The sequence below is a fragment of the Empidonax traillii genome, unplaced genomic scaffold (assembly GCF_003031625.1).
Source record: "Empidonax traillii isolate 1590-97213 ecotype Southwest subspecies unplaced genomic scaffold, ASM303162v1 scaffold3:size4013460, whole genome shotgun sequence".
NCBI lineage: Eukaryota > Metazoa > Chordata > Aves > Passeriformes > Tyrannidae > Empidonax > Empidonax traillii.
In genome coordinates, this window is record NW_020955196.1 from 2,153,324 (window position 1) to 2,171,357 (window position 18,034).

General features: G+C 42.2%; 1 protein-coding gene across 2 annotated transcripts in view; it reads left to right on the top strand.

The window, feature by feature from the left end:
• The first annotated feature begins 999 nt into the window (after positions 1 to 999).
• ECPAS (Ecm29 proteasome adaptor and scaffold) overlaps positions 1,000 to 18,034 on the top strand; it is a 59,057-nt gene continuing 42,022 nt past the window's right edge. Inside the window, exons 1-5 of one of the 2 annotated variants that reach the window (XM_027910322.1) lie at positions 1,000 to 1,073; positions 9,582 to 9,712; positions 13,286 to 13,402; positions 14,974 to 15,092; positions 16,236 to 16,388. In XM_027910322.1, coding sequence (XP_027766123.1) covers positions 1,052 to 1,073; positions 9,582 to 9,712; positions 13,286 to 13,402; positions 14,974 to 15,092; positions 16,236 to 16,388 — 542 coding nt within the window. In that variant the 5' untranslated portion in view covers positions 1,000 to 1,051. Of the gene's footprint in view, positions 1,074 to 1,324; positions 1,431 to 9,581; positions 9,713 to 13,285; positions 13,403 to 14,973; positions 15,093 to 16,235; positions 16,389 to 18,034 lie in introns of those variants that run through there. The other variant, XM_027910261.1, reaches the window with a different exon arrangement.

The window sequence follows — 18,034 nt, forward strand, 5'->3', positions numbered from 1 at the left end:
CGCACTAGCAAAGAGAAAAAAAATAAATTATTCTCTACTTCCCATCAGCAAGTGATGTCCGACCACTTCCTGGGAAGTGGGGCTTCAGTGCAGAGGTTGCTCTGCAAGGCAGACACTGTAAATAATGAATGTTCTCCCTTCTTCCTCTTTTTCTTAGCTTTTGTGTCTGAGCTGACAGCATAGGGTCTGGAGTATCACTGTGGTTAATTTGGGTCAGCTGGCCTAGTTGTGTCCCTTCCCAGGATCTTGCCCACCCCCAGCCTACTGATGGAGGGTAGAACATTGGAGAAAACAGTGTTGATGCTATGCCAGTGCTGCTCAGCCATAGCCAAAACACTGGTGTGTTGTCAGCACCTTTCTAGCTACCAATGGAAAGCACAGCACTGTGAGGGCTGGTGTGGAGAAACGAATTCCATCTCAGCCAGACCCAATACACAAATGAAGCTCTGAGACTGTCCCTTAGACTCACTTCTGTCCTGGGCCTGGCCCTGGAGCTGCAGGGAGAGGTCACCTGCTCCCGTGCAACCTGCTGAGTTGCAGCAGTAAGCAAGCTGGGGACACCCTGTCTGCGCCCAGCTGTGCTCCAGGGGTGCCTCTTGGTTGCCAAGATGGTCCTTACGGAGGCCACACGTGGCATCGCAACGCTTGGGAGAAAGAGGCTATGCAGTGATCGCACCTCTCTCTCTCTCGTAGTCTGGGCAACCCCAGAGCGGCACGCGAGGAATTTTTCGGAGCACCTTTATCCCTCCAGTATTCCAGGCTTTGGAATACAGCGGCTCGGCCGCGCCTCTCGTGTCGGTGCTGGGCGGGGCTCTGCCAGTCTCGGTGGGTGTGTGCCCGGCTGTGGGCGGGACCACGTCGAGCTGTGGGCGGGCCAGGCCGGCAATGGGCGGGGCCATGCCAGTCTCGGCGGGTGTGTGCCCGGCTGTGGGCGGGGCCATGCTGGGCAGTGGGCGGGGCTTCCCGCCTGCTGGCGAACCTGCGGCCGCGCGGGGGCGCCCCTCGCCGCTCCAAGTGCCGTCCGAGCTCCCCGGGCCGCGCCGGAGCCGCCATGGAGGTCAGCGCGGACTCCGGTCAGTGCTGCCCCCGCAAACCTCCGGGGCCCGCCGGGCGGGGCGGCGGCGGTGGTGGAGCCGGGGCGTGTGCGCGGCGCGGCGGGGCGGGCGGCGGGGACGGCGGCTCTCTCTCTCTAAATATAAACCGGCAGTGACTAGAGGGCGGGCGCTGCCGCTGTCGAGGGCAGCCGCAGGGAGGAGGAGGAGGAGGAGGAGGAGGGAGGGAGGGAGGGAGGGAGGAAGGGAGGAGGCGGCCGCCGCCGCCGCCGGCCCGGTGCCGGTGCCGAAGCGGGGTGGGAGGTGCGGAGCGTCTCTCGCCGCCTCCCCTCCCCTTCCCAGACGGCAACATGGCCGCGGCCGCCCAGGACGAGCTCAGTAAGTGCCCGAGCGCTGGGACTGGCAGCGGGGGCGAACGGGCGGGCCGGGGTCTCCCTGCAGCGGATCTGCTCAGCAGTGGAGCTCGGCCCGCAGCCCGGCCAGGAGGTGACGGCGGCGGGGCCGGGCCGTCTCTGGGCGGCCATCTCGGGAAGCGGAAACCGAAAGCAGCGGCGCTCCCCGCATCCCTGCCTTCGGCGGGCGGCGCGGCTGTGCCCTCCGCCGCCGGCTGCGTGACCTTGCGGGGAGGGAGCTCGGGGCAGCGGGACCCGCGGGCATGGGGAGCTGCCTCAGCTCGCTGGCTCTCGGCGGGCACAACCGGCAGCGCCTCTGTCTGCCGGAGCTCTCGACTCGCGTTGTCGGACCGCCGCGTTCGAAGCGCAGAACCGGCGTGAAGACACGGCGGGCAGGCACATCCAGAGACGGGCCTCAGCCCGAGTGCGGTGCCGGGCGGGGTGCGGGAGCGCATCGCCTCCGTGCGGCTCTCGGCACATGACCGGAGGTGCCGCAGCCGCCCGTTCGGCGCGGCGGGAGTTCGGCCCTGTGTTCTTGTCACCTCCAGGCTCCTCTCTCAGAGGCTGAGGGGCAGCACGCAGTCAGCTGCTCTTTGGAGGAGCCTACGTAACTTTTAAAAAATCAGTTTTTCTTTCCTTGCCTTTTCTGTCCTGGCATAGAGCTGGTTCTTAGCCGTGAAGAATTAATATCAAGATAACATATGACTCAGCCAAATGACAGGGCCTTTGGTTGCCCTGAAATAGTACTTGGCAGTCACCAGAGAGGAAGAGCAGAAGAAATACTTCGAGCATATTTGTACTATTTGCTTTCAGTACTAAGGCATTTCTGTGTGATGTGTCTTCAGGGTTTTTTTTTTTTTGGTGTGAGCTGCTGTGTAGACAAGCTCTTAGTTCTGCTCTTTGTTAGATGTTACTGGAACAAGGCATATGATAATGGATGTCCTTTATGTAGCCGGATCCCATGGTGGAATAAGAAGGATCTTGATCCTGCACTGATCCTTGAACTGGAGGACCCAGATGCCATGCTATTTATTCCACTGACAAGTGGGGCAAATTGTAATAATGGCAGTGAAAGCTTTCACTGCTGCTGTCATCCAGGAGATTCTATTGTCAGCTTTACAATGCTAAAGTGATTCCCCTTTTTGAAACTAGTTAACATGAGATCTCTTGCTTGTAACTCCTTGGCATTTATCTGTGTGTAACCTAGCTTCCCAGCCTCCAAATATGATCCTGCAAAAATTAGTCCTCATCCATGTGCCTGTTGCTACATAGCCCTTTCTGTTAAATTGTGCTAAAAGGACAGATGTCCCTAAATTGAGATTCACATTAATAATTACATGTTGTCATTCAGGTTACTTGACCACTGCATCTTTCAAAATTGAGAGGGTTTTATTTGTTTGATTAGTAATCTTTTTAATTTGTTTAGGGGAAGGAATATCTTCTGGGATTTTTGGTTTGGTTAGTTGATTGATTGGTTTGGTTTGTTGTTTTTTTTTCCCAGTACCTCATGTGTCACTGAATAGAAAATACCATAGTCTTAAAAAATAATTAAAGCTAAGGAAAAAGAGTGATTTTATGTAGAGAAAGAGAGGGAGACTAAGGTTCTCTTTAAGCTTGCTGTCTTTTGATGTGTTTGATTAGTTAAATTTCAACATATTTGGAAAGAAATCCCTGCGTTTTTAGGACGATAGTAGTCCCAGAATAACAAGAGTAATTGCTCTTAGTTTTAGATTGGTAAACCAGTTTTCCTTGCATTATATTCACATGGCTATAGGAAGCTTTGTTCTGTAACCCCAGTCAAACACATGCACTCTACTGTTTGTGTAAATACTGTGTAAATGTGCTTGCCATTTTAGAAGACAAATTATTTGAAGGAAGCATAAGATATGGCAGTTTAAAAAGTAATGCGAAATCAGTACATTGGCCCTGAAGCCATAAGAGTTCAGATGTCAGAGAGGCAAGTTAATCTTGAGTGACAACAGTCAGCCACTCAAATGGAGAACCTCTGCCTGGCATATTGCAAATATTTGGATTGTAGTGTGCTATTCAAGCTCTTACATAAACTTTCCTATAAAATGGAAGAATGGGATGGGAAAAAAAGATAATATATTCCTCCCTCCAACGGGCTTCCCAGTCTTTTCCAGTCAGATCTTGTAAAACAACTTGGTGAGTGGCCTACTTGTCCAAGTGCTCCTGTAGGTTTTTTTGGGTGTAGGCACACAATGGGTTACTGGTAGAGCCAGGAATAGCACTAGCAACTCCTGACTCACTGTTTGCTGCTGTAATCATACTAAATGTAGTTTCTTCCAGAGTCTAATACCATTTGAACAAGAATTTGACTCCTATTTTAGTAGTTGCATAGCAGATGAGAGCTTTATTCTTTCTTCTGCATGTGGAATAGTGCCTTAGACAGTTATCTGGCTCTGGGTGTGTTTGAGCTTTTGCTTTGGCGGGGACCTGCCCCTGAGTCTACCCCTGCCATGCAGGAGGTGAAGTTGAAATGCTTTTGTGCCCAGGACTCTATTTATGTAGGGCTCTTTGGAGAAGTGTGGGGGAACACTAGTCAGATGTAATGGTCCTACAGAGTTCACGTAATAGAGGAGGGTTTCAGTGGTTTTTGTTTGATTTAATAAAACAATTCTAGAAATTACTTATTTTGTAGCAGTCATACCAATCTGTTAAAATCTGTTAAAAAGATACTTTTCAGGAAAGTGAAGACAGCTTCTGATTGCATACACAGGTTTTTGCTATTCCAGTCTCTGCTCTGTTTTGTGGAGGACTCAGACTCTCTTATTAGTTCCTTGGATTCTTTGGTGGTTAACAGTCAAATTATGAAGTACAGTTAGTTTGATGTGTCCTAGCCCTAGCAGTTCCTAGAGTTGGTTTTCGTAAAGGAAGAGTGTCTTTTATTTGACACTCAGCTCCACAAATACGCATTGCTAAGGGGTCTGTGTGGAACACCTGATGTGCTGTGCATAATCTCTGTAAGTGCCAGAGGGAGCGAATTCGACATGGAGCTGTGCTTAGCTGAGCTGAGAGAAGATTTATGCCATAAAATTGTGTATAAACAGTGGCATAGCTATCTCAATAAAGCCCTTGTTAATGGCATTTTCCTTCCTTTTTTTTAAATTAACATAATGAAAGAAAACTCTTTGAATTTTTGGCTTTATAGAGGTAGCTATTTCACTGCTTATCCATATTTTTATCCTTTCTGTGTATTTCTCTCTATTGCCTTTGGCAAGCTCCAGTATTTATATTTACCAAATGGAAGAAGAGGGCATGTTGCTTCTGTGAGCAGGCTATGGGGTTTTGCTGTTGCCTTGGGAGACTACAAGATCAGTTCTGAAGTAACAAAACTTAAAATAACTCTGATCCTTTTATGGGCAGTGTTGCAGGATTTGGAAGTTCATAAAGCACAAGTTAGTCTTGTTGTCAGTATGGCTTTCTTGTAGAATTTGTATACATTACCTATGTTTTGAAAGCTATTCCTTTCCTTTTTGCATTTGCAAGGTGGTTGAGTACTGAAACCTGTGTTTTTCCTTGTAGTCTTAAATGGAGATCGGAAAAAAACAGAAGTGAAACGTGCATTTTCTCACAGATAGGTAGCTGCATTGCCATGGTAACTTGGGGATTTCAAATTCCAAATATGCTATGTCTGTTCACAAAAATTGGACACTGCTGTTGGAAACAGGGATACAAAGATAAATCTTGTGTTCCTAGTCCTTTGCTTCTGCTACATACAGTGAAAGGGAATGTCTTTTTCATATGCAATCCTTGTTGTTAAGTTCTCCATATTTGTTTGTCCTCTTGTAAACACCTCTTTTTTCTTCAAAAAAATGCCACAAAAATTGGAATATTTTGTAAAAGTACTGCATAGTAGCATGGAAAGAAGTGAATGTGCCAAAACACACGAATAACTGTTACAAATTATGCATGGACCTAATTGTATGTATTTTAAAAGTAAAAATACTTTGTTTTTCTACTCATGCACTTAATTCTTGGTTGTGTTGGTTGGTTTTGGTTTTTTTTCAATCCATAGTAAAATGGTAACTGTCTTAAATGTGGCACACATACGATATTTCTAAGACTAGTTATTAAAGTAAACATCATTTCTCAGGTGCTTTGTAATGGGGTGAGCAAATCTGGCTGGGACGATTGTTGGCATATAACTTGTAGGCAGATTCTGGGTGCTGTAGCAATCATCTTTCTTCTCAAGGAATTTTGTCCAGCTTTCATGTTTTTAAAGGGAAGCTTGCAATAGTATACCAAAACTTACAAATTCTGTGATGTGCTGATTTAATCTTGTGTTGTTTTTTCTGACAGTCCCTGCCAGAGCAAGGGGCTCTTAACGTGAAGTGGATCTAGAATGCTCACAGTGATCTCGGTGATTCCCACACCTTTCTGTTGCTTCTGGTGTGGGGTTTCTCACTGGAGAAGTTTTTGTAGAGCCCTGCAGGACTGGGCACGGGGATTTCCAGCTGTGTTTCCAGTGAATTCTCCTTCCTTTCCCTCTTTCTCCCTTTCACTTTTGACTTTCTCACTGTGTAAATGAAATAATGGCAGTCCTTGGGGGTTTTTGTAGTGTGATTTGTAGGGTTTTTTTTTCAGTTCTCTGAACTGCACTAGAAGTTGGTCCTTTGCCTCTGATAGCTTGTTCCTCCCCCAGCCCCATGTTTCTCAAAGTTAAACTGCAGTATGTTGAGTGGAAGTAATAAACTGTATGATTGGCCAGCGGATGCTATAGGTGGGAACCAATACCAAGGAAATAGTACATTCAGCCCTCATCTGAAATTTAGGACTCTTGAGATCGAGGAAGGAGAAGCCTGTGTAAAATCTCAGATCTATAAAGTATTGGCATTTTAGATAGAGATAAAGCTGTCTGTGCCAAGTGTCATCCCTCCATTACTTCTCTTCCACTTCTTCCAGAAAATTTAAAAATTTTCTTTAACTGTATTAGCCAGCTTTCAAAAGGAAAACTTGTAGAAAATGTGTCTCTGCAGGAACTGCATTTTAAGTTTAGTGATGGCTGGCAAAGGTAAAGCTTCATAAAGCTTCATAAAGATACATAAAGCTTCCTAGTAAAATTTTAGTGCTCTTACTGTCAAGTTGTGGTAAGATTGCATAGTAGTTTATTTCAGTTTCTAAGGCTTTTCCCAAACAGTTTTTGTCCTTCCACTCCTCCCCCCTCCCCCTGCTTCCCCCAGAGTATGTAGTAAAGCAGGTTAGATCTCTTGCTTTACTAATTTTGGTTATCATGTAACCTGGTGGCTCTCTCCTAACATTGCAGTTGTATAGTTTCACATTCGGCAGTAGGGACTGTAAAACCAGATGGAGAAGGGTTTAGCTTTTTCCTTAAAAACTTGTAAAGTGTGTGATATGAGGGAATGAGATGGGTTGTGAGCAAACCCTTTGCCTTTTTTGATGTCTGGTGCATAGTGGTGTGTTCACTGGCATAGGCTGGGTGGAGGCTGTGAGGAGACATAGGAGGGAAAGACACTTGCCCCATGCCAGCCATCAGGTCTGCAACACACATGGAGGTAGGAGACAGCACCTGAGACCAAGATACTTTATCCCCAGTTACTTTACTGGACTGTTGTGTGTGGTGCTTTAAATCTCCAGGGTTTATGCTTTCCTGTAATGAATGCTGTCAGCTTGAAAGATGGTCTTAATTGTTAGAATAAAAACTGTGGAGAAAATGGTTGATGTGCTGTACTTGAGAGGGTTTATAGCTCTTTGTTTTCCTGTCCCGCTGCTATGGATACAGGCTGCATCAGCAGCATGGGAGGGTGCTCTGACGAACTCCTGACCAGTTTCCTAACTACAACCAGGCAGCCAGTATCCTTGAATTTGCCAAAGTGTCTTGTTGTCCTAATGGTTAAGGGAAGGATACCTAATGGCAAGATAAGGGCTTAACTGAGTATGCAGCAGAGATATGAGAAAAGTAATAATCATATCTCACAGGCAGCATAAACAAGGGGGTAACTTTTTGTCCTCCTGAGCTCTATTATTATTAATAGTACTAGTTTTATGGTTGCTGCTGCTTTTAACAGCAAAATAATAGAGGAAGCTGGAAATGGGGTAGATGCTTGCAATTCAATGCATTGCTGCATTTCCTGAGGGCACTTGCAGAATGGTTTCTGTGTCTTTCAGAAGGGGGGAGTGTAGTCCAGTGACTACCACAAATGGTTTTTCCTTAACACTTGTGTCTGGTCTGTTGCTATGTGAAGGAACATGTTGGGTAGGTTCCTCAGTGGACTTGCGTGAGGATGGTGGATCTGCAGTGTTCTTGTGGAGTTCTAGGTCCAAGGGGAAAGATTTGGTAGTTTTATTCATTGTTTATATTATTTCAGCTGCTTGGCGTGACTTCAGTAGTCCCCTAGTGCTGGTGGGGTTGTGAGACACCAAGGATGTCCTGTAATTGGGGAATCATTGGCAAGGGAGGGGGAAGTATGACAGGAAGAGGAAGGTGAAGAGAGAAATAAATTGATAGGATTGAAAAAAATATTAGAATATGAGATAAATATCCTGAAGCTGTTGGCTACCTGACATCCTGACTGTTCTGTGAAATTTGTCCGAAGCAAGACATCAAGTTGCAACTGAGTTTACATTATAGGTGCTACAGAGTTTTGACTTGTAGTTTTGTTGACAGTAAAATTTCATAGTCCTCTGCCTTTTTAGCTGTCTGTCGTATTTGCACAGCAGAAAATGAAATCTTGGAAGTGGTATGTTTGTTTAATCTGCATCTGGCAGAGGAGGAATGATGCCGTGACAATTCTTAGTGCAGAGATAGCACAGGTTTTAAAAATAGGACAGTGAAGGCTTCTGAAGCTACATCATCATAGGTTTGCTGGCTAGAGCTGTATTTGCATTTTAGCATCCCTTTTGTTCACTTTAGTTCCAGCCAAGTATCCATTCACCTCAGTCTTTACCTCTGCCCTGTACCAGTACTTCTTTTCTCTCTTTTTTTTTTTTTTTTTTTTTCCCCCTCACTGTAGTCCTTTATAGCCAGGTCAGTGATCCTCCTTTGCTGAGGTAGGCTTTTCCTTGGTCTCCCTCTAATCTCAGTTTGCAGCAGGTCACTTTAGATTAGTCTTCGGGGGAATATTTCTGCCTTCTAGGGTGTCTTAAGACCTTTATTCTGTGAAAGCCCTGGGTCTCCTTGCAACCTGTGGGTCTGGTCTGCATTGCTGCAGGATGAAAAACAGATGCTCCTGATCCTGTACACAGAGACTCTTCTCAGTCCAGTGTTGAGAATGCCGCTGTTGCTGCATAGGCTTTGCTTTGCTTCACTTCTGGTGAGCTGTTGGGGCAGCTGTATATTGGCACTTAAAATAAGGACTTTTCCCTTGTTCTTTATAAAGACAGATGGTCCTCGGCCCTTGTGCTTGAGCTGTTCACAGATGATTTTGGTCTCATCTGTTTCCTTGAAAGATTTTGGGCTTTTTATTTGTTTGTTCCTTCCTGGGTTTGGGGAGTAGATCTGCTGGCTAGAGGAATGTGAATTTGTTGCATCACCAGAGCAACTTTTTAGAGCAATAATAGGGTCTTCGTGTTTTAAGGTACAGCAACATGTCCTACATTTCACACTTGTGATCTTACTCCTGTGGGTGTTAATGCCATCTTTTGAAAAAGAAATCAACTAACTGTAACAGATCAGTAACTGGTTCAGCAGACACTTTAATAACTTTGTACAAATTTTCTGGGAGATGTAAGTGCCCCAATGGAAAGTTGTGTGCTGGACAGGTTAACCTCTGTTAAGATGACCCATGAATACTCCCACGAGTATCAAATTTACCCTGGAACAGTAGTCTTGAGCTTCAGTCTAGCTTGTTTGTGCTTTGAGGTGTGCAGCCTGTTCCTGCAAAAGGAACCTTAATTGCTTCTCTCTTTGTTAGAAGTAGTCTCCATGTAATTGTGGAGGCTAGCACTGGAAACCATCAGGCTTGTTTCTGCCATCAATAATTTTCTAAGTGTTAAAAATACAGGTGCTGTTGAGATATAAGTACTCTAATAACACTGTGTAGTATTTCTTATAAGCCTATTAGGAGTTGTTCAGAAAAAGTTGTTTTCTTGCTACAGCAATTTTGAGTTTCAACCAGTTTCTCTCTTTTTTTTTTTTTTTTTTAATTAACTGCAGATCAACTGGAACGTGTGTTCTTGCGTCTTGGCCATGCAGAAACAGATGAGCAGTTACAGAACATTATTTCCAAATTCTTACCCCCTGTTCTCCTTAAGCTGTCCAGCACACAGGAAGGAGTTCGCAAAAAGGTGAGAGTTCAGTTTGCCATCAAGGTACGTTGTCCTGATCAGGAAGAAGGAAATGCCCCTGATGTATCATGAGTCGCTGTGCTTGGATGTTCTCTGTGGAGAAAATTACTCTTTGAGGAAACATTTTCATGACCCTAATATATATTACATTTATATTATACATGTGTTATGTCTGTTAGAGCTTAACAAAATAGTCATTGCTTGTAGCAGCAAGGCTTTTGCAGATGTGTAGAGGCTGCATTTGTTTCCACTTCAGGCCAGTTAGCTCTGAGTTAGCTGGAGACTGATCCTTGCTGCCATAGGGACAGTTGCCTTGGCTTCCAGGTAAGGGCTGTTGAGCTTCCAACCTGATATGTGAAGCAAGCTTGCTTCTATGTGTGATATGCCATGGAGACCTCATTTGGCTGATAACTGGAATAAGAGCAAGAACCAAACAATTTTGAAGGTGGAATTTGACACCTACCTGAAAGAATTCAGTTCCCTGCTATAGAAGGCAGCTTTATCAGAGAATTCATTCAGGTATTAATATTAACATATTAATATAAATTACATATAAACCGTTTTGTCTTTGGCTGTAACCCAGCACAGGAACAAGGACCAAGCAGTTTCAGAGGTGGAATTTAAGAGGTAGCTGGGAAATTCAGTTACCTGCATTAAGTTTTAGGTCTGGTGACAGGAGACCAGAACTTTTTGAAGCAGAGTGCAGATGAAGTGCTGGGGGTTAGAGATGGAAAAGAAGCTTTTCATAATCTCCTCCTTGTCCTGTAGAAATGAGGAAATGATCATACTGTCACAGGATTTTAGTAGATTTCATAAGCTAAAAGTAACTATAACACAGATTTTTCTCCAAGTTCTGAACAAAACATGGTCCTAACAATGGTTACATGAAAGTGTATCCACAGATGTCAAGCCATTCTACTGTGCCGAAAGATGGATACTCCAACTTAAATGGAGTGTTCTTCTGCATACCTGCTTACCATGTGCACTTGAAGCTGTGAACAAAGGCATTCAACCAGCTGGTGAAATTTCTTAGGGTATTTTTGTATGACATTTTTTTTGTAATCTAGAATGTGTTGTCAGTTGTTTTGGACTGTTGTGAGATTCAGAAAAGAGGGAGGACTACTCTTTGGAAAATTACATTTTAAGAAGCGTCTCAAAATCACACAGCATTTATGGTATATTGTAGTAGTACAGTATACTGTACAGAAAGAACTGGTCATCTTCTAATCCTTCCTGATATTTCTCTTGATGGAAGTTATTGATTATAGCATGGTTTGGGACTTATGTGTCTTAACAGTGACTTGAGACATGTCAGAGTGTTTTCAAGATAATCCAGTAAATGATGGCTGCTGTTTTCTTAGCGATTAAATTTGTTAGTAGGTTTTTTGTGTTAGAGTGAATGACAAAATAAAATGCATTTCTTCTTCCTTTTATGTGGTTAAACTATAGATATTTGTCCACATCAGATGATGATAGTATTTTAAGCAATTATAGCACTTCCATGCACTTCTTAGTATTTGTCAAATTCATTGCAGCTGTGGAAATTATCCTGAATTCTGCTCTTGCCATATTAGTGAAGGGCATTTGACTTTTTCAGGCTGTGGTTTGACAAATGAGTTAAATTCTGTTCTAGGATGTATTCTGCTAAATCAGTTATTATCCTAGCAGTGTCACACAAAGAACTAATCTGGGGTAAATTCACTCTGCTGGTGCAGAGGTGCTCCAAGAATTATTTTTGCACTGACAGCATTTGTGCCAGACTGGACACCATCTCTTTAAATGCAGTCCAGGTGATACCAGCAAAAACATAAGAAATCACACTTGAAAGTGCTGACATTCACCTGTTTCAGGTCAGAAGAGTGCTGCTGGATGAGATCCTTAGTGCACTGATTTGATATTAATTATTAGAGTAGTAGGGCATGAGCTAAACCCTCATAAACACCCAAATCCAACCATATCCTTTTTTACCAGGCACCATTGGTAATTTGAACACATTCATCAAGGTCTGTACTAGTTGTATTTTCTACCCTTTCTCAAAGGAAGATCCGTGCAGACAAGTTTCTTCCTCTCTAAAATAGTATGAATTTTTTACTCTTATTATAATAAGCTGGCAGCAGCAAAATTTGGTAACTGTCAACATTACTTAGCTTGTCAGTTTATCTCTGATCTCAATCACATGCCTGTGGTCAGCTCTGCAGTTTTGCTGGATTATAGCTGGACATTATTTTGTTTGGCACTTAGTCATGGAGTTGGATGCAAAGATGGTGCCTTAGCTCAATAAAGTTCAGCACGTGTATGTTTCTATTACAGACCTCAGTGACAGCAATTTAGCTGTTTTTTCAGCTTACTTTGTCCAAGGCAATGATCCCTCAAAACCACAGGACATTGTGGCTTTTTGACTTTTAATTTCTTGAAGTCAACATGAATCTAGGACTGGCTCTGACTGGTTTTACTAGAATTGAACTGATTTCATCTTATGTCACTTATATTTTTGCACCACTTTGCATGAGAATCTGATAGGGTTTCCAAGCAAGATGCAGATGTTCAGTGTGATTTCTCAGAATTGATACTTGTTCCAGAGCAGAGTTTTGTAGTTTTTCAAGTTCCTCCGTTCCATTATGGTATCTCATTTAGTGGGTTTACAAATTACACTGCTGATGCTAAGAATAACTTAATGGGATTGTAGAATCTTGTGATAATTCAGCTTGGAGTGGACCTTAGAAGGTCTCAAGACTTATCTCCTGTTTAAAACAGTCCATTACAAGTTCAGTGCAGGATGCTGAAGGTTTTATTGAGATGGGTCTTGAGAAACCTCTGAGGATAGAGACTGTACAAACTTTCTGGGCCCCAACTTCACTGCTTGAGAGTCCTCATCATGAGAAAGTACCATTTTCCCTCCCTCTGTTTTCAACACACTGTGGCCACGGCTTAGCTCACTGTTCACCAGAGCCTGGGACCATCCCCCTACCACAGGAGTTGCCTGTTCCCATTGGCATTGCTGCCGGAGCTCTGCCTACCCACGGCAGGGCTGCACGTTGCTCCTGCCTGACATTCACAGCACTTCCATTGGCTTCCCCTCTTCATTTAAGCATCCAAGTTCTGTAACTTTCCACTCTAAACGTAGTTCTCATACACTTACTTGATAGCTTTATTACGGGTGGGCCTTTTCTCATAATTTTTTTTTTTTATGTCATGAATTGGAGCTATTCTGCAGCCCAACGTAGAGCAGCAATGCAGATTTCCAAGACAGGCTCAGTTCTGAGGGATGTTAACTGTAGAAAGAACTGGTCATCTTCACTAATCCTTCCTGATATTTCTCTACATGGAAGTTATTGACTGTAGCATGGTTTAGGACTTACATGTTTGTCTTAACAGTGACTTGAGACATGTCAGAGAGATTTCAAGATAATCCAGTAAATGATGGCTGCTGTTTTCGTAGAGATTAAATAATTGGTAAGCTCAGGCTTGATTTGTTTAGAGTAGGCCTGCCTAGTGGACTGAGGGTGATGCATGGAGTCCAAAGCAGTAAAATTAACAGTGCTTCTTTCAACATTTTTTTTTTCTTCCTGTCAGGTCATGGAGTTACTGGTTCATCTGAATAAGCGCATCAAAAGTCGTCCAAAAATTCAGCTTCCAGTAGAGACATTGCTAGTTCAATATCAAGATCCCTCTGCAGTGTCTTTTGTCACTGTAAGTGTCGGTTCTTCTAAGAATGTTTGCTGTTTTACTTGTAACAAGCAGAATATTCATTATAGCTCCTATATCTGGCTCTGTCAGTTTTCCTAGTATGTTACTTTTACAAGATTGAAGTTTTAAGAGCTTTTTTAAACTAAAATTTATAGTCTGGTATGGGTGAAACTTAGTTTAATAAACCATTTTTCAGTTTACATTAGTGATAATTACTCTTGATATTTCATGAATGCATGAATTGTCATTATCTGTGTTGTAAAGAGTCTGTTCATTGGTAAAAGATGCATCTTGCAAGCAGCTACCAATCCTTATCCTAATATATGCAGGATCAGAGTGTTACTTAAAACCACCTGTATCTCTCAACACAGGAGAGCCAGTATTTTTATGTGGTTTTAGGATCAAGACCTTAGCTGAGCAGGAAAAGATGAAAAGAAAGTTATTTTAAAGATGGCAAAACTTTACTAGATTTCATTTAATCTAGTTTGAAAAGTGAAAATGGTTTAAAAATGTTTTTGTGAAACCGTGAGACAATTTGCATTTCAGTTTTGGTAGATCTGTTGGAAACCAGCACAATGAAGCAAGTGATAAAATCATAGGGAAACTCTGTACTTTTCATTATACTATTCAATCATGAATAGCATAAATTAAAAACGGTGTCTTGGAAATTCACGCAGGAATATTTAGACTTTAAACAGTAGTAACATAGAAGTAATCTTAGATTGTCTTTACGCAAGTGGCTTTACTGACATTACACCTTTTAGAAATGGCTGAGGGCATCTAGGGTGGATTTGTTTTGCAGAGCGAAAAGATCCATCTCGTTTAAAGAGATACTTGACATGAACTGTGCTTTTGTCTGGACATGTCAAAAACCTCTTTTCATTCATGTATCTCAGTGATGCATCTTGTTTTGCGTCATAGGGCTTCATAAAATTTTAGCTTAAATGCCATCTACAGAGTAGTATAGTGCTTCCCTCTTCAGCACTTCTTTCAACCAGGTCGCTGAACACAACTGCAGTTCTTGGCTGAATATAGAACATCAGGACAGCAGTTAGATAGTCCAGTATTCACTATTGCTTTGCTGTGCTGATCTGCCATTGGATTCTTAATTGCATTTGCAGCTTTTAATTATGATTTAGAAACATGTTTTCAAGAGAAACTTTGCCTATGCTGCTGACTTTGTATTTCTGCAGTACTGCTCTCTATTTTATTTCAGAAATAGGTAGGACAGAACTTTACATGTGCTTTCCTTGAAGCTGTTGCTCAGGTACAGCTGCTTTTAGTGAAATTGGCAGTGAATAAGACAAGCCAGAGAGGGATTTTTTTGCATTGTTGATTTCTGCATTATTGTTTTCCGCCTTTTGAAGTGGACGCCCAGCAAGACCTACTCTGAGTAGTTACTGCTGAGCCTCCCTTTCAGTAGCTATCAGTCTGACAAGTCTTAGACTTAAAAAACTGGTCTTCCAACACATATGTTTTTCCCAACACCCAGTTACATAACACATACAAGAGTTTAAAGATCACATACTTGTTATGCACTGTTGCAATACTATGTGCTTTTTCTACTCCTTTAGAATTTTACCATAATTTATGTTAAGATGGGATACCCCCGTCTGCCTGTGGAAAAACAATGTGAATTGGCTCCAACCCTTCTCACTGCAATGGAAGGGAAACCTCAACCGCAGCAAGACAGGTATAAACTCTTTTTTTTGTGGTCAATGCTATTGGTATTGTTTTAGTAAAATAATTTGTATCAGTTTGTTAAAATATGTCTTTCCTTGGGTACTGTCTTCATTGTTTGGGATGTTCTTGGCTTGTATGGTTTGGATCAGCAATTCAGTGTTTTGGATGGTATGAAGAACTCATACAGTCTCCTGTTGTAATAATACAGAGGATCTGCATCAGCAGACTCCTTTTATGATAAGAGGCCTGTGTTATGATGGAAACTAAGTGCCTGTCCCTATCTCCTATATATCTTCATCAAATTCTGGTTTTCAGCTTCGGGTCAGACCTTCAGTAAATATGCTCTGTCGAGCAGCAGGAACAGCACTAGATGTCTCAGACTGGCCGCTCTAAATTGAGAGAGAACCAAAATTCCTACTTTGTTGGTACACAAAGTTGTAATAAATAAAAAAAGACTGAAGTCGGGGATTGCTCTATATTAACCTCTAGAAAACCATTAATAATGGACCTCATTTACATTGAGATGAGTTTCCGCTGTGTTGACATTGGAAAATGGCATTAAAATAATATCTTCATTCACTCTACATTAATGTGATGGTGTAGAAGTATTTTAAAAGTGACCTTATTGAAAGGTCTTGCAGTAAAATCATGTTTCTGTTCATGAGATCAGTGGGAAAATCTGGGAGCATGGTTCTGCCCTGTCCAAAAAGCAAGTGCATGAGTGAAGAGAAGTGCATGAGTTTGGAAAATCTGTCTGTACTGCTATATAGTCGGTATATGTAGTAATATGTAGCAATGTATTTGTCTATGTTTCATGAGAATGAGAAAGTCATAGATTATATTTTTTGGTATAATTATGGAGCTATCAAAGGTCTGGACAAAGGCAGTGACTATATCCCTCCAGATGTGTATCTGTGCATGCACACAGACATACATGTTCTATTTTAAGGGGAAATCCTAATGCATTTTCTAACTTTCAATATTAAGTACCTCAGGTGGCAAGTAGAGGCCACTGAATATGTCTAACTTTCGTTAATATTTGCTTTTTTTGATATTAAGGACCAGATTTGTTGTAAAAGGTTTCTCTCTTGAATGTTGTGAATAAACAGGTGTGGTTTTTTTAATGGTTGCAGTAAATATAATTGTTTTTCAGCCTAATGCATCTTCTAATACCAACCCTTTTTCACATGAAATACCCTGCCGAACCACTGAAAGCAGCAGCTTCTCCCTTTAATCTTGCTGAAAAACCAAAGACTGTACAGCTGCTTTTGGACTTTATGTTGGATGTTCTTCTTATGCCTTATGGGTGAGTTGATACCACTCTAGTATCAATGTGTTCTTTACATGTGAAACATTACAAACTACACCCTTGAAACTCATTTAAAATATGCTGTTACTTCCTGTCTCAAATGAAGCCAGTTACATGTTTCAGTAAGATAGAAAGCAGGGTGCTAATTTTAGGAACAGGATCACCATTTTCCTTATTTTACAAAACCTCTCTTTTCTACTTAATTAGGTGTTCTGCTGATCTGTCCTTACCTCTTTTGTGATCAAAGTGAAACTCTGAGACGTGAGCTATCTGTTAAATAACCAAACTTTTCATGTAGAAATCTGACCAAAAAGTGTGCTTATCTTCCCGTTGTTGAATTTTAAGGCTTATACTATTTTGGGGTTATAAGCAAGCATAATCTCTGAAAACTTGTGCTTTGCCGAGGGGAATCTTTAATAACGAGATTTGTCTTTCGTCTGTCTTCTGATGAAAAATGTTTAGACTGCAATGGTGTTGTCTTAGTGTGATTGCTCTTTCTGAAAACAAGAAGAATGTACAGAGCAACTTAAATTTATTGACCACTGCTTTGTTAGGAACCTTCTAGTGTCTAAAATCAATACTTTCTCAAAATATTCCACCTTATTTTCCACTAACTTTTTTTTGTTGTCTTCCTATTGCTAGGGGAGCTTTTGCTTTTAAAGAAAATAGGAATAATTTTAATGGTAGAACATGTTCTTTTTTTTTTTTCTAACAAAAACCCCCCATTTCCTATGGGATTGGTTCCAATAGAATTTTTCTTAGCATGTAAGTCTTGCTCACCCAAGTGGATTAACCTAAGGTAATTAATTTAAAATGGTGAGCACGTGACCTTTCTCCCATTAGCTTTGCTGGAGACCGTGCACCCATCAGATGTTTCAGGGACCACTTCCTTTCTGTTTGAGTGTGTAGAATCTTGCAGTTTCTAGTTTAAAATGCTTAGGCTGCTCTTCTGTTCACAGCTCAAACCCTTCAGCTGGCCCAGGTTTATGCTCTTGGCTTCATCCCCACACTGTTGTGGCTGTAGCTTCAGCAGATGAAGTCCTCAGGCTTTGCAGTGAGACTTTGCTCCCTTCCATGCTTTTGTACTCTGGCCAGGCAGGAGTTTTTAAATCACAGAATCACATAGGTTGAAAGAGACCTCTGAGAAAATACTGAGATGTCAAAAGTAGGTGGTGAAGGTTTTAATTTTCTTTCCAGAAGGTGCTCAGAGAGTGACTTCAGATAGCCCGTGGCTCTGGATATCTGTGTCTTAAGGTCTTGCTCCCCGGGGTGGGTGGGACTGCACCAATTTACATGTAATTTGTGCTTGTTAGAACTTGCTCTGTCATTGTCCGCTTGTGAATTAGCCTTACCATGCAGTAAACGAACAAGAAAGCTTAACTGTAGGGCTTAAAGCTAACAATCAAAAGCTTTGACTAATGAGACTTGGAATGAATGTTTATCCTTATTGTTGAGTCTGTTTACCTTTTTTTCTGTGCTGAATGCTGTGAATGGCTGTCTGGGGTCATGTAATTCTTGTTGGTCTCTGCAGTACAGTTTTGATGCCTTCATGCTTGCAGGGATAAGTGGAGAGGTGGAGTGGCTTTTGTGAAAGGTTGGAGATGTGTAACAGGGCAACTAGACTGGCCAGTCTTTCAAAAGAC